General features: G+C 48.0%; 1 protein-coding gene across 5 annotated transcripts in view; it reads right to left on the bottom strand.

Annotated features, from left to right (window-relative positions):
• LOC119389434 (neprilysin-2) overlaps window positions 1–17,458 on the bottom strand; it is an 88,931-nt gene that overhangs the window by 24,967 nt on the left and 46,506 nt on the right. For all 5 annotated transcript variants that reach the window (XM_037656681.2, XM_037656685.2, XM_037656683.2 and 2 more), the window contains one exon: window positions 2,477–2,610. In XM_037656681.2, the coding sequence (XP_037512609.1) occupies window positions 2,477–2,610 (134 nt within the window). The remainder of the gene's footprint in view (window positions 1–2,476; window positions 2,611–17,458) is intronic.

A 17,458-nucleotide genomic window follows, 5' to 3' on the forward strand; every position in this document is an offset into this window, starting at 1 on the left:
TAACGGGATTTCTCGCGAACGGAATTTTTTTAAGTTTGGCATACCCCTTTTCTGTAGGATGCTGAAAATTTGTTCCAGGCGTGAAGACAACGAATTCTGGAGCACGACTCGCCGAGATATCGAAAAAAAAAAAAACAAGCGTGTAACAAACCGTCCAACAACACACTTCTCTTCCTTGTGCTTGTCGTTGTCAATTCATTCATTATCTTTTACTTCTTCATTCATTTATCCATATGTTTATTTTTATTTGCACTGCAGTTGTTTCTTCAAGGCAAAGACAATGCTGTGACAAGACTATTTAACCATCGAAGGAAACGATTAACGAAAAAGAAAAGAGCCCGCGCTTACTGTGCGAGCCGTCAAGAACTTACCTACGCCATCAGATGTAAAATCGTCCATGGTAACGCGTAAGTAATATTCCAGCTTTACTTTCTCCTTTCAGATGTGCTCTTCTCCATAAGCCCCCGCGAGCTCCTATTAGCTATCAGTGACATCTCGTATTCACTCGGGTGGAACCGTCTCACAGAAACTTCTTTCCCTTTTCATATTTCCCGCCACTTTCGTTGTTGCAAAGGACGCCGCATCCTCTCGAACACTGAGACCCACCGACCGAAAATGGAGGCCACCGCTGCGCCGTTACTAGACAGGTCTGAAGCGGCCGCTCTCGATACGACGTAACAGCAGACAGCCTTGGCACGGCTGTTCTGAAATAAAAGACAGCAACTATCCCGGCGGGTGCAATCTTGAGTTATAATGATCTCGCAAGCTATCGTACAAACGCCGATGCGTCCGCGCGGTCAAGGTCCCGCGTACGGCGGCCGGTTGTCACGCTTGCCTAGCAGAGCACATCTTCCTCGACTCGTCGTGGTTTCACTACGGCGCTGAGATTCCTGCACGCGTAACCTCGCAGGTCGCGTCTCGCCTTTCTAAAGACGCTGCGCAGTGCAGCTGGCAGTGTACGGCGCAGCGAGCCGCCGATACGCTTAGCACGAGTTTATAGCGTATCTCCGCTCTTGTTAGCATCATAAGCGTCCCACGAAGCTCCATACATAAGCAAGGAAGGGTTAGGGCAACGATCACCGTAAAAGAGCTTACTTGAGTATCATGTCTTGAGAAGCAAGATACGAGCAAACTTCGTTAATCACGTTGCACATGTATACGACATTATGACCGATTCACACCGCCTACACGAAAATATCTCAGGCCACATGACTTTAGGCGAACTAGTTCGCTCAGGACTGCGGGTTGCGGCTAATATCTCATGCTAAAGGTGTCAAAGCACTGGATAGTGAGTAGAGTTTTTGCTTTCACTACAACTTTGAACACCGGATGGACGAACGGAAATAAACCCCATCAATCAGCCGTCGTTCTCATCGCGTGAGCGTAGGATCAGTATTAAAGACTCGGCGCGCCTTCAAGTTTTCGCGAAAGCGAATCGACCTTGACACACTGCCGTCCCTTTATTTTCTGGGCGTGATCGCCGACTGAGAGCTAAAAAAGCAGCGAGCGAAAAACAACCAAGGGCTCCAAACAATTCGCTTCGCTTTCCGTCGCCCTTGGCACACTCCAAAAGGCTCCAATCCTCTAACTTGTGTGCAGCTTAAGTATTGTGGAATAAAAGCGCCGAGATCACCAAAAAAAGAGAATGCGCACGCTTGCACATTTGCTAAGCAGGTGACAATGTATGTATATAACAGCCGCAATGACTAGGTCGGGTTCACAGACATATCGCAGCAGCGCAAAACTCGAAAAAAAAAAAAAGGAAACAGGAGAAGCAGCGCCTTCCTCCTCTTCTTCCGTTTCCTTTCTTTTTAGAGTTTTGCGCTACTAAGATATGTTTAGCAAACACCAACTCGCCCAAGAAGAAGCTCCTAGAGTTCACGAAGTTATTCATAAGTTACAAGTGCTGTTTGCCATTTGCCAACCACATTCCTGATCCAATGATCCATCCTCAGCATTGGCTGGAGTGTGCTCTTACAAACATTTAAAGCATACTATATTTAAAAGGAAAACCTTGCTTATTCTTCTGTGATTGCGGATATTCTTTGGGGTCATCTGGTCCAAGGTCAACTATACAGCTGCAATATCAGCTATTGTTTCGCGTCCTGTACTGCCTTTTTTTCTTCTTTTCCGCATTGTCCGTCAGACAGCCACGCAGAATGCGATAACTAGAACTTCGATGACTGCCCCATTCTGGTGGAAAGCACAGTTTTTCAAACGATGTACAGCCGCGCTCAAGGTGAGCTGCAACACGAGTGACCGTGGCCGAACGAGTCCCTGCTTGGAGGCACCGGAAAACGCTAGATTGGTTTGCAACGTACCGTTAATCGGAAGAACATTTTATTTTTTACTATGCCGGCGCCGCCGTGCAGGGTTCGGACCACTTAGCGTGCGGGAACCGTGTTGCAGCTCATATCGAACGCGACTGTTTTCAACGATCCGTGCAGCCTTGCTGCCATGCGTGTTCGCTGCTCACCGAGTCCTCGCTGGTAGTGGTAGCCGAGCACGGCCAGTGCAGCCGCCATGGCGAAGAACATGAGCAGGGCCGTCGAGGCGACGCCGCACAGGGCCCGCTCCAGCCGCGTCCGCCGGTGCCACCATGGCGGGTTCCTACGAAGTACACAAACAGCCAACGTCACTGAGTCGTACTGCACACATTTAGCGTCAGGCAGTCCAAAATATGTCAGTTCAACGAGCGACTTCAAAGCAGAATGCACCCGACGCGTGCGTACCGGGGACTGTCTGAAGCAGTGCGGCGTGAAACTTTTATTACCGACGGCAGTAAAGAGATCGTAGACGATATCCGCATTCCCCATTCTCACTGTCAAGGCGGCTTTAATAGCATGGAGGAAAAAAAAAAGAACTAGGTGAGAGCGTCACGTGACAATCTTGAAGCCCAGCCAAAAAAAAAAAGAAACAGGGCATGCTGGGAATTTTACCATGAGCATCGAGCTGGGAGCAACTTCAGAGGAGGTTGGCTCGTGGACGCTAGACGCGCCTCCTGCTAAGTTTTTTTTTTCTTTTCTTCCCCCTCCATGCCTAATAGTAAGAAACGCTTTCCCTGCTCGTCAATCTGAAAATGATATTCACGCGCCGGCGGAAACATGCGAGCGTTCTGAGGCACAATCCTCGAAACAGCGAAGCGACAAGCGACGGACCGGGCGGAGCATCAGCTCGTATACTCGCGAGCACTCGAGGACGCGTCATATGGCGAAGGGGCGTCGCACACAAAAAGCCGCCTTCGAGAATGCGTTTTGGTCACACTTGGTATAGCAGCAGCTGCGACCACACGGACCAGTGGCCCTGTGGCCTCCCGTCTGTTTAACCAGCCGACAGGTGGGACAAGCATCGCATCCTCACGGGCATTCGTCGGCGCCCTGTTGCTGCTGCGGTCCGGCGTCCAGCAGGCGGAACTCGTCCTCCCGACACTCCCGCGGTGCACCGGCGTCCATGGCGGAGGCCTGCTACCCGCCCTCGGTGCAACGCGCTTCCCCGTCTTCTTCCTCGCCTTCCACGCACCAGTGGCAAATGATGATGGGATGATTGGCACCTACCCACTCGGGGGGATCGAGTCGGGCGGATCATATGACCATAAATGAATGCCTATTATGTGCTTGTTGATACCATCTTTGCGCGGGGTTCAGCATATGTTGTGTCCATGAGTATGTTAACTACTTCAGCTACCACAAGGGTTAAATCATGATGATGTACGTTAGTCCTCGGGATGGAGATGTGCTACTAGGCGTCAATAAAGTCCTCTAGGCGTCAACGTCGGTGAAACCACGTCAAGCGGTGTTATACTTGCTAAACACCAATAGACATCGTGCAAGCTCTCATACATCATTGTACAATAAACAACTCTGTGAAGGCACGGTAAACTTTCGTGTTATGCAGGTTCCTATAACGAAGGGATCAACCATATCTTTTTTTTTTCATGTCTTACTAGAGCTTACGGCGTCCATTAGAAGGAAGAGTTAATATTAATAAATCCCAATCTTCGAGTGCTAAGTACGCGTGACGCACCCAGATCCCGGACTTGACACCGTCGTCCAGCGCACCGCGCAAACTGTGCCCTCTAAAGAGCTTTTCGTTCTTGGCTGCTTGCTTGTTTCATGTGTTATTTGGTTCGCTTTTCCTGTGAAGTCATGCAAGAGTCGAGAGGTTTTGCAATGTCGTGTTTATTTATCAATGAAAAAGAACAACTTTGGGTAAAAAGTCACAGTTTCACTGCAAGGGCGAAGCAATGAATGCGATAGCAAGAAAAGCGGCCCGTGATGGACGCGCTGCTACGCTGCAAAAACCGTCTGTTTGTCTGTTTGTTTGTTTGTTTGTTTGTTTGTTTGTTTGTTTGTTTGATTGTTTGTTTGTTTGTTTGTTTGTTTGTTTGTTTGTTTGTTTGTTTGTTTGTTTGTTTGTTTGTTTGTTTGTTTGTTTGTTTGTTTGTTTGTTTGTTTGTTTGCCTTAAGGAGACTGGCATCTGCCCCCCGGCAGCAACTACCGCGCGAGCAGAGAGCGGAAGGGCAAGGTTCTCCCTGCGCAAATATTAGAAGAAGCAAGCGAGTTGGCCGATGACTTTTAAATGCGCCCATTGCGCTCCTCGCGCCATCTCGCTGGTAATGAAGAAACGCTTATAAGCGCCTGCCCTCTCTGAGTCCTGCCAGCGGTAAAGGGTGTGTATATAACGCTCGCCGTTAGCTGCCTGAAGGATCTGCGCTTTGTGGCGTAGTGGTTAGCGCTACGCGCTGCGGAGGGAGAGGTCGCTGGTTCAATTCCGTCCTTCAGAAGCATTTTTCTGAATTACTTTTCTTTGGGACCTATATATATATATATATATATATATATATATATATATATATATACTTATACGGTGCATGACGGCGGCGGCAAAAACCAGCCGAGACTGTCCATATAATTGCTATCGCAATAAATCAAAGAAATTAAAGATAACACATTTGCTAAGATTTTTTAAAATTATATCGTCTATAAACAAGCCGCAATCTTTTCCCGGCTAGGCAAGCATTCTCATGGCACAAAGTCCAAAAGGGGAGGCTCTCTGCTCTCAACAGTCGGAATAAAAAATAAAAAATAAAAATATGCTTCAGCTTCTTGAACCGGGGCTTCTGAAATGTTTTGCCTTAAAGATGATTATCGGTTATGATTAAGAAACGATTGTCAACGGCTACTTAATCTTGGTGGAATAAAAACTCTGTTTTCTTCTTCAGGTTGAAGTTGCCAAGTCTGACAGCTTCTACCATGTTCTCCCGCATTTTATTTTTAGCTGTTGATGGAAATATCACATTGCGCAAAGCTCAGCTTGACCCATCTGCGCGTGCCATGTGCCTTAATATAATAACAGTGCGTTCATTTCTTTTTTAAATAACAGCATTCCTTCCAGCAAACTGAAAGTTCCAGCAAGCGCTCAGTGCATGTAGTCAAACCTGCGCTGCTTCTCAGTCACGCAAAAGCTTATTGCGCAAGAAAACTGACCAAATAATAAAAATTAGTGCACTGAGCGCAAGGCATAACCGAAAAAGCAATCTGATCTAACTCTATAAGGTAAACTGACAGTTGCGGCGCTGTAACTGTCAAGAAAGTGAAATTGCGATTAAGATGTGGACGCCACGCGATTGCCAGAAAATTAAGTGCTCTTCCACTGAACTATGGTGGCTAGCATAACTGTAGGAAGTGCGGCGAGGCGATTCGCCTGCCTTTCGGCGAAGCGGGCGTTCCCGGGCAAGCGCGCGCTGGCGTTGCAAACATGCAGAATGCTCAACGTCCATGGCGGGAAAGGAAACCTTCATTTTCGATGCAGTGGCGCCCTCTCCCCTCCTTCTTTCTCTCTACTCCTTTCACTCCTCTCACTTCCCTTTCCCACGCCCTGGCTGTACTATACAATACACGGGTATGATATGATTTGCCCTCCCCTCCTCCTTTCTCGCCTCCTCGCCCTCACTTCCCTTCCCACTCCCTGCTTTACTACACATGGCTGTACTATATACTATATATGACTATGTTACGCTTTACCCTCCCCCTTATTTTCCCTCTCTTCGCCTCACTTCCCTTTCCCACCACGTTGCTATACTATACTATACATGTCTATGCTATGCTTGGCCCTCTCCCCTCCTTCTTTCCCTCCTCTTCACCCTCACTTCCCTTTCCCGCCCCTTTTGTTATACTACACTAGACATGGCTATGCTACACACGGTTTTGCCAGCGTGACAAGCGACATGACACATTAGGCGCCAACAGCCCGAGCCCCGAAAGTGCTCCGTACTTTTAAAAAATAATAATTGTTGGGGTTTTACGCCCCAAAACCACGATTTATTTAAGAGGGACACCGCAGTGGAGCCCTCCACAACGGCGTCCCTCAAAATCATATCATGGTCTTGGGAATTAAAACGGCAAGCGTAGTTTTCTGCCACTGACACAGCTCCGTGGTTTGGAAGAAAGTCCTGTGAGGTGATCCGGCCACGACGGTTTCAATGACGACGTTCGTAAACCCGTATTCGCAAGAACGGGTGTTGAGCCAGATGATTGTGGTGGTGGTGGTGGTGACGTTCCCAGAAGCGAGACCGGCTGACCTGAGCGGCTGACCTGACCGGCCGAATGCTAGATCGTAAGAGAAAATTTCTGTAGTGGGGCATATCACTAAAGGCAGCCTGAAAATGACTAACAGAACTTAAGAAGGAAAAGCTGTGTGAATGCAATTGTAGATATAAGTGTGCAGCTTCACGGTTCAATTGCATTTTCGCTCGCGAAGAGTGCTTTTTTATGCTTAAGCTCCTATTATCTATACAGAGGAACATATGAGTGCGATTGCGACGTAGAAGAAGACTCTTAAGGACACAAAGTCTCCGCAACGCCTTACTTGCAAAACCAGAGGGTGGAAGCCTCTGTTTCAGGTCTTGCCAAAGATGCCCAAACAAACTACAAGGCACAACATTGAGTAATTCGACAAGAGCGCCACGGATATCTCACTACTGAATAGACTCGCGGATCCGAGGTTGGCAGTACTGGCGTAACCAGGTGAGGGGGGGGGGGGTTAAAACCACTCTAAAACATTTCAATTTTAAATGTGTATACATACGCGCACATGTACGAACACAAGCACGAACATATACATAATGTATGGTTGAACCCCCCCTCCCCCCCCAACCCCTGCCCCTCGAAAAAAATTTCTGGCTACGTCCCTGGTTGCCAACGCGCTTGAGGCAACGGTAAACTAATTTATCCGATGGCAAGCTGCGTTCTTTCGACAAGGTTACGGCACGAAAAACCTGAGAATGTCGAGCATCGCATGTTAAGAGCGCAGTTCTCCCAAGCAGCTACATCCGAAAGTCGTGCTGCTTTATGGAAAAGAATAAAATAAGCGCAGTCGGTCAGGTAAGCACTCTTATGGTCGTGGCGATGCCCGCAAGAAGAGTAAACGGAGCGAGGCGGCCGAGGCATAAAAGCTGCATGCTAGGCATCTTTTTAAGACCGACGTTTACACTCTCCCTGTGTGGCTGCTTTTTACAGCCACTCGGAACCGAGGAGCCGAAATGGGATCCGATTACGCGGCGCTGCGCCGCAGCGATGTCGTAATGGGCTGCTGTAACAACCTTGCAGTCTGCTCAGCACGGCAGGTACAGTCAGCGTCAGAAGTTTAGGGACCACGAGACTCAAGAAAAAGCTGCATATTCCCTCTGCTTCGGCAGGCAGCCTTGAATTTAGATTTCCGGCGTGTACTAGAACGCGCTAACATGTATGTGCAGTTCGACCGACTACAGTCACACATTGCTGGTAAATTCAATGTTTTCCCGGACCTAGGGGTCTCTGAACTTTTGTCGCCGACTGTACATTCAATTTTAGGAGCATCATCATCATCATCGCCACTATCAACAAACTTAAGTATAGCACAGGACGATGCCTTCTTGCAGCAACCATGTTCAGATTAGAAATTTCATTTCCTCGTCGCTACTGTAATGTTTTACAGCAGAGCGCTCGAGGTTTGCCGTGTGTCGTAATTATCATCATCATGAACCAGCACAGGATCAATCACAGCCCAAGCGTTCTGTGCAGATGGTGAACAAGAGAAGCTGCCCACCAGCTCTGCTGCGTGGTCCAGCCTTGCGCGACTTAGTGCAAGCTGCGCTGATTTTACAGCTCCCAACTACAGATTCCATTCTCTCGAAGAAAAATTTCTTAATCCATCAGACCAGCGACAACCCGACAGGCAAGATACTTCCCTCTCATATATCATGCCTGTATTACGGCAGTTACATAGCCGACCCAACGTGTTTCTCTTCATTTTTTTTTAATCAGGATGCGTAAGCTGGTTGCAGTGACCCGTGTAAGTTTGACAGAGTGCACAGTGGGCTTTCTTCGCATGATGTTTGTTTTTGTATGCGCTAAATAGAGTCGCGTTTTCAGCTTAGAATAAGAGCTCACCTGTGTCTTTTGGACAATATGCGAGCAAATTAAGCACGAAGCACGCATCTACGCTCGTTGCTGGCGACGAAAGCATTGTACGTCAAAGCTGCCAGAAGAACCTCCACCACTACAACTTCGCCAGCCACGGGCCGCACGTGGCCCAAGGTGTTGCAAGGATTTCGTGTCTAGCAAAGGTCCCTTCTAAACATTTGTCTGTTCAAAACGAATGCACAGAATTGTCAGCCACGCTTGCTTCCAAAGACATCATAACTTACGAACACTCCGGCGGTTAACAAGATTCTGGCTGCGCTCATATTAAGACGTAGACCTGGTTTTCAGCGAGTATGCGTGATACTTTCACAACACATGCCTTGGAGACACAAATTCCTTTGAGATTCTGCCAGCGTACGGTGACTGCATTAACTATTCCTGCGATGGACAGTGCCCCTCTACTCGTGCCAATACGCTTGACTCCATGCTTGACTGATTCAAATGGGCAAACAATTCGCAATGTTGCCTATCTTCATCATCATCCTATCTCATGTCCACTGCAGGGCGAAGGCATCTCCCAATGATCTGCAACCCACACTGCCCTGCGCGAGCCGATTCCATTTTATGCCTTTAACTTTCTTAATTTCGTCGCTCAACCCAACCCTGCTTTGCTCGGCCGCGCTTCCCATCTCTTTTATCCATTCCGACGCTGTGAGTGACCATCTCTCCTTCTCATGACATGACCTGCCCAGATCTATTCTTCGTCAAAAGGTTCATCACCGATGCTGTTCTTACCATTGTAAAAAGAAAAAAAAAAGTCTAACATATATTTTTTAATATATATGCATGATAAAAGAAGGTAGGCGTGTAAGCACAGACACAAGAGAAGAGAAAAATATTCTTTGTTAAGGTCAGAACGTTTGCTTATGGTCACACACTGCGACATATACCCTGCACTAGTCCTGCTTTTTTGTTGCGTAAAGCAGGTGATGACAAATATTAAACTCTGGCAGCATGCGCTTACTGACGCGTGTTCACCTTGACATAATAAAACGTCGCCTGTGCAGACTCTTTTCTTTATGCGACATACTTGAACCGTTCTCTCGGTCCGTTTGTTTCGCTACTGCGAATTCGCACAAAGCTTTCAACGTTTCCTCGATACAACGCGCACCGGTAAAGGAAGCCTTCCGTCATTTTTCAACCGCTCCCCACTATACCCCGGCATGCTCCCGAAGATTACACACATGAATGATGCTCACCATTGCCTCGGGCGTGTTGCTTGTTTGACAATGCCGTAGCTGAATACTTCAGCCAGCCCTACTGGAGGCGTACGGAGGTCGTGTGAGACAATGGTCGATTCGCCTGAATGGCGGCACCGTTGCGGTTGACAACCGAGTCCAGTGAACTAAACGCGAGGTCATCCGTCCAGAGAGCACTTGAGGGCAGCAGTGACATCACTGGGGCACGTTTCCGGTTTAAACGTGACCTCTGCTCTTTGATTATATGCCAAGCTGCGATTTCTCATATTTTTAGAGCTGTTAGGTCGGCAACCTTTGATAGTACATTCGCTATCGCGGCCACCGAATGTTCACTTCGGCGCTTCACAACCTTTTTTTTTTTTTTTTGCACGACGGCATTGTTTGCTAGTGGCTGATAGCCTTCTCTAATGAAATGTCTGACATCACAATTGGCAGCACCACCCGCTGTTGAACACTTCTATCTTGAGTCTGAGGAATACCAATTCAGATGCAGACTAACTCCTCGAACCATCAAGACCACGTAGAACCGACTGATCGGACAGGAGATGAAAACAAGCGTAACAGCGCCACTTAATATCGGCACCAGCATTATAGAATAGCGTGCTCAGGAGCGCGTACCGTTAAGGTTTTCAGACTTTGACAAAGCACGACATGAACGTTTAGGCACACCGAGTCATACTGCCTATATCCCGCTGGTCAGTGTCATCGAATAATAATAATAAAAAAACTAAAGCGTAACTAAGCATACTATTCAAATTCACTCCTCACATAACAGCAAGCAGGAACCGACCTCCGCTTCGTGACTGTTACAGCGCCCTGAATGGACCCTGTCTTCGCCTCACGAATGAAGCCCTACATGAGGATAGTGGAGGCTGCTTCCAGTACGCTTCGACGCGTCCGCGTGCGTGCCAGGAATGAGGTTATAGGGCGATGGAAAATGCCAAAAGTGGCCCTCGTCAGGAGATCGGTCGCATGCAACCAGCTGCGTGGCCGCCGGTCGAGATCGCGTCGTTAGACTCGAGGGAGCTGCTCTCACCGTTGGGCGTGCCTCATCGTCTCGGCCTGTTGTGGCGGCGTCCGTCCGCGGAATCCGGAAGGCCCGAGTGGCGCACTGCGACGGCCCGTTGGACGGGTCCCCGGTGAGGGCCAGTCGGACGGGTCCTGCCGCGATAACAACCGTTGCTCCCACCTGACGCACCCCGAGGGTCATTGCCACAAGGGACAGCTGAGCGTGTCGTTGGCTGTAGGTCTCGCTAGCCGGACACGCGACTTTGCGAGGCCAGACGCATGAAAACGCCTCGGGCGAGCGACCGTCGACTCCGGTTTCGCGGGTCGACTTCCCGATTCCGTTAAGATCGAATCGTCCGGAAAAGTATGTTCTAGTCTCCTCACACCCGAGCGTCCACACCCGCCTTTTCCCGCTCTCGTTGACGGCAAAGCTTCAAAGATTTAGAGAAGCCCCGAAAGTGCACATTTGGGATGGCACCGGCGGCGTATCTCTGCTGCTTTTCCACTCGTCTTTTTTTTTCTTCTTTCGTGTATTTTCTCAGAAATCTTGTCAGTAGCAAGACAAGCTCAGAGACAAGCCGTCAATCGTTATCGCACTAGCTCCGGGCGTTATGTTTATTGTGATTTTCATCTTGTATTTGGGTAGGGTTGAACTTATCTTCTTCGGAGCATACTGCAGATATAAGATGCAGGAAATACGAAGAACCAGAACCATAAGCGAACTTTAACGAATATTCAATTATGCGCGAACATCGGGTGAAGGCCTGTCGCCACAGCTGTATGATGGCTGCAGAACTAGGTGTGCACAGAAAATCCTTTAAGAAAGTTTTTGCAAGTGCGTGTAAGGCAACGTATGAAGAATGTAACCATTGTGTTGTTTCTACATAAAGGTTTTCTTTTTCACGGCGTGCTCACGACGTCTTTCTACACGGAAGTAGGACCAGCCAGTCGATACATATTGTGGATGAGTCGAAACTGACAATGATGTCGACCGCGCAACTTTCAGTTAAGACGACAAAGCCGAGGTGACGCAAACGGCGCTCTGCTTTTGTACCGTTGCTGTGGCAACGAGAATACAAAACAGTTTTGATGCCTGTAGGAAGCAATATTCATGGACGAGGACATTCGTGTCTTCCTACGGGGTTCATTCTTGGCAATCCTGCAGTCACCAACTTGCTCTATTTAAGGCTATCAGTTCTGTAACAGTTAACCGTTGAGTTAATCCTCAACGAAATAAAATAAGCATAAACGTAGCGGCTATGAGAAGCATCAGTATGAATCACCCACCCGGCGCGACAATGCACTGCGCGAAAGTGGAAAAGCCTCCTGAATTGTGATCGTTGCGACATGCATTTCCTATAGTCTTGTATCAAGAGTCCATCGCGTCAACGGGATGTGCCAAGTTTCTCGCGAATGTGTGTAGTGAGTTTGCATGTTACGTTTCCCTATGGCTTTCTATAACGCTGATGGGCATGTGCCGCACACAACTCTAAGCACCTTGAAGATTAATCTGAGTGATCTGTATCTACTTGAAACGCAACCCAATCCGAAGCGTAATTACCAGGCCAGCGTTCGTGATTTGGGAATGATTGCCAAGGATTACAGGAGCGATTGCAGCTAGCTCAATGCACAGTTCCGATTCTCGGAAAGGATAGTTAGCGTTTTTCGGAACGGCGTCCAAGCTGGCTTAAAAGTTCGCGCATTCATAAGGGGCACAGCGTACAGAATACGATTTCGCGTTGGAAATTGGCGCGAAACTGTTCAAGCTCTGATTGCCGTACTTCTCGAGTCTCGTGAAACGTAAATCACAGGCCGGAATACATATATTTTAAAGGATTCCTTCAAATTATATTGACCCTTGTAGATGAAAGAGGATCTGTGAGTTTTCTATGAGCTGTGTAATTTGCAGCAGCAGCTGCAACGACGTGCAGCTTCACAGGTGCCCTGTACCATGTATGGATCACGGGAATCGCAGAATGTGTTTCTGTGTATGGGTACAAAATGCCCAGTGTGTGTGCAGAGTGTCGCCAACAACACACAACAAGCGGCAAGCGCAGCCTCTACCCCGAGTGAGGTCACTGCACGAACTCAGCAATGGTTAGGCCGTGCGCTGCATTTTCTGGAGACCTGGATGGTGACGATCTATAGTATATATGAAGGATGCGTATATGTGACCACCGTTCACTTTCCAAAAGTTATGAGAGCTGGAAATGCAGTATCCAGCATCCGGACACGCGGCACAATATTGGGTACGGTTATTCGAGGTATGGGCACGAATAAGCAGAAGACGTCTTACGTAAGAGTGCTCCTCATTCGTCATAGTTTTGAGGTTCGCGACTTACAAACGTGACAGCGGGACAATAATCGAACCATGTTTAATGGCGAAGAGTAATTACTTAAGAAAAGAACGGTGAGCACTACGTGACAGTATGTGTATTTCTGACAAAAATAAATCAGAAAAAAAGGGATGGAGGAGAGAACGAACTGAAAATTAAGGAACACGTACAAAGAAAACTGTACATAATGTTCGTAGCTGAATTAACGAAAGCATCTCGTTCTCACCGTTCGCAAGCATTTGTCACTGATAGGCGGCCCTCGATATATAATATCACGAATGGCCAACACCAGAGAGGCATAAGAAAGGTAGCAGCGCCTGTTACGTCTTATATTTTATAAGTGAAAATATTTACTATGCGTTGTTAACTCATCACCGATGCCTGTCTGTGTCTCAGACCAGCGCTAGCTAATAAGAGGCTCATGCAGTGACCTCTTCCACTGGTGCCCTGGACTGAGAACGCATGAATCTGTCGTTCCTTTATGAATAAGTATCTATCCACTCTCTCATCTCCTCCTTCCCTTCTTGTATGCAATGCGCGGGGTCTATTCAGTGACCCAACAAGGAATGTAAATGGTGTCAACGTTTCGACAACGGCACTTGTAAGGCAATAACCGTTCTCGAAATGTCACCTCCATCGACAATTCCTTGCTTCGATTTTCACTGCATCAACCCCAATCGTCCCGTTAACTTATATCTTGTTTGTTTATCCAGGTAGGACATATAGGAGCGACGAGCACAGGGAAGTAAACGAATAGGATGATGGGAGTTTAAAGCTTGTTACGGGAATATGGCGTAACTATTGTACGAGGCAAAAGAAAAAAAAATTGAGAACTTCAGAACGACTGAAAACGGCAAAAATAGCAAGTGTGGAAAATTTAAAGTATCCGAGAGTCCCTTAAAACTCAAGTGCCGAAAGCAGCCCTCAGGAAGTGCTTTGAACTCTTAAAAAGTAGTTTAGGCGCTACATTAACTATGTTTTCCGGAGAAGAATAACATAGCACGCCAAAGCCGGCGCGCTTGGTTTGTGCGCTTTTATTGACTCCACTTGAAAGTGGCAACAGCTGCGGCGAGGCGCCTGTATCTCGGAGGCCTTTTTCGCGTGCGAGATCCTTTCGTTGCCGAGGCGATCACGCGACGGCCACAAGCAGCGCGAAGGAGCAGGCGACTGCGTATTTTCCTTTGTGCTGGCAACTGATGCAACCGTGGCTCGTCTGGACACATCGACCCCCCTCGAGAATGAACTACTTTCGGGCTCCCCTGGCAGATAGTGGAGCATACCCGGTGCGAAGCGAAAGCGATTCGAAATTTCTTTGTGGCGAAACAGGCCCGGATGTTGCGCTTAGATGGATGAGTTCTTGCATGTGTTTACACGTCTGTACGTAAGCGTGTGTACGCGTGTGCCTGTCTTTGGGGTTGTTTGCAAAGAGGAGATTCTTCAAGATTGCGCGTGCGCTTGCGCACGCGATGTCCCCTCTCCCAAACCCTTCTCGCCCCGCGCGCGCGCGCGCGCGCGCGCGCGCGCGCGCACACACACACACACACACACACACACACACACACACACACACACACACACACACACACACACACACACACACACACACACACACACACACACACACACACACACACACACACACACACACACACACACACACACACACACACACACACACACACACACACACACACACACACACACACACACACACACACACACACACACACACACACACACACACACACACACCACACACACACACACACACACCACACACACACACACACACACACACACACACACACACACACACACACACACACACACACACACACACACACACACACACACACACACACACACACACACACACACACACACACACACACACACACACACACACACACACACACACACACACACACACACACACACACACACACACACACACACACACACACACCACACACACACACACACACACACACACACACACACACACACACACACACACACACACACACACACACACACACACACACACCACACACACACACACACACACACACACACACACACACACACACACACACACACACACACACACACACACACACACACACACCACACACACACACACACACACACACACACACACACACACACACACACACACACACACACACACACACACACACACACACACACACACACACACACACACACACACACACACACACACACACACACACACACACACACACACACACACACACACACACACACACACACACACACACACACACACACACACACACACACACACACACACAAACACGCATGCCCACGAGATTAGCCTTAATAAATAAACACGTGCGAATTTTGTGAAGTGATGAGGTGCCGAGATTTCGCAACTATTCTTTTTTCCCGAGGACTTTATTTTTGGCAACGTTGTTCACTCTCTGGTTTGTCGTTAGCGCATGGTACAGGCAATAAACTTCACTGATGATACGAAAAAAAATGTAATGAAGGAAATGTCTGTAATCACTATTACTAAAGCTTTCTAGTTACAGTGAGTGGCCAATCACGCCCCTGTTTAAAAGTAAAAGAATAAGTCGACCAATCTCCGGGCGATGCGCTTATTCTTCGGAAGTGTGTCCAATGCACAATGAAATACATAAGTACGACGTGTGTGACCAGACTGCGACAGAAATGTCTCGAATGAGGAAGGTGCATAAACAAAATAAAACGCATACTTGATCAAACAGCAAGATGTAGCATTTATACCACCGCTACGGGATCTACATGGAACCTTGCAACATCAGTATCAATATCTTACTTTATTTTGTAAGTATGTGCGCTATTTGAAATATACAACACTAGCGTGAGAACGATGACTGTATATTAACAAGGAAAGTTATTACATTATTACTGTTCTCGAGAGCAGACGCCAGTCAATTGGGATGGGAGAATTTGTTCAATTACAATACATGGTTTTCCAGTTGCCCTGGTCTTGAATATTGCAGTTCAAGAGAGCGATGAGCTGGTGGCTTCTCGAGCCGGGTACCACGAGGACGAAATCTTTTTAGTCCTCATAGTGCCTGAATATTGACCATGTACCTTTACCTGCGGTGTCTATCTTGCAAACATGAATGCAGACTATCTAAGATTAACAAGTACCACAGTAAATTGCTAGAAAGAATTTGATGAAATAATCTCGCTAGTCTACGAGGCGTAACGAAGACCGGATGCTAGAATGGCTGAGACTCGCAAGTTCATTCGTGCGACGAGTCTACCCTGTCGGGAAAGTTTGTCGAGCCTGGTTTTGTCGGCGCCATTCTGGCAAACTGGGAGGAGGCCGCCTGCATGGTGTACTGCGCACGTCTTCCCTGGGGCGCGATCGGCACGACGAACGCGCGAGTGGCTGCCTGCTGACGTGGATCCCTTGTTTGCCACTTGCGACGCAGCGAGGTCAAGAGGGCGGCCAACATCGCCGAGGACCGATGCATCCTCCCGGCGTACGAAACGGAGGCGGCGAAAAATGGCGCCTTCCGCATAGCGCCGGGCCGAAATTGAGAAGAAATGTAGGCACATCGGCGGGACCAAAAACCCAGAACGATACTAGCGTTGAAAGTTGGAAAGTTGGACGAGTTGGTACGGGTTCACCTTGTAACAAATTACGCATCTTCTAACAAATCTCATTGTGTCCTGTCCTCCTGCGCAGTTCGTTAAAAGATGACCACCGAATGTTGTTACTTATGTATGATGAAGCGTTAACAAGGTATAGACTCACGGCGTAAACCGCAGCCGTTAAGAACAACACGTCCGTGATTTTGTAACCATAGGGCAAACATAATATTCATACATCCACTTGGCCATCGTCACATACACAAAGGGTCCATAACGTCCGCTCACTAGGTTTATACTGGTAGGAAGTTATTGCAAGTTCGTTAACTGCTTCTTTAAACACTTCGCTACGCATAGTTTGTTTGCCCTGACCCAATACACAAACACAGTAATGAGCGCAAAGGTGATCAGTTGTTTTTTCTTAATCATTTGTTTCCTCAAGAACGAAATCAGCTTCTGTACTCCTCCAGATCCACAAACTTTCGAGAAAATCTCCTGTGGCTCTGGCGGGCAATTCTCTAGCTCAAGTAATCCATCCTCTGCAACCTAAGCAATCAGGGTCTTCAAGCCCTCATATACAGCAGACGCTCGAAAACAGGCTTTCCTCCTCGAGATTGGCACCGCGGCGAAATCGCGCTAATAACGACACCAAGCGTGCACCTCTGCAATGACAATAATCACAGATCCATTTCCTTCGCCTCATGAATCGGTAATATATTCGAACACATCGCCCTTATTAGCCGACTGCAACCCTTCTTCGAATTCCAGGTGTCCTTCCCACACATGCAATTCGGATTCCGCGCCCGCCTTTCTACTCTAGGA

The sequence above is a fragment of the Rhipicephalus sanguineus genome, chromosome 4 (genome assembly GCF_013339695.2).
Source record: "Rhipicephalus sanguineus isolate Rsan-2018 chromosome 4, BIME_Rsan_1.4, whole genome shotgun sequence".
Lineage (NCBI taxonomy): Eukaryota > Metazoa > Arthropoda > Arachnida > Ixodida > Ixodidae > Rhipicephalus > Rhipicephalus sanguineus.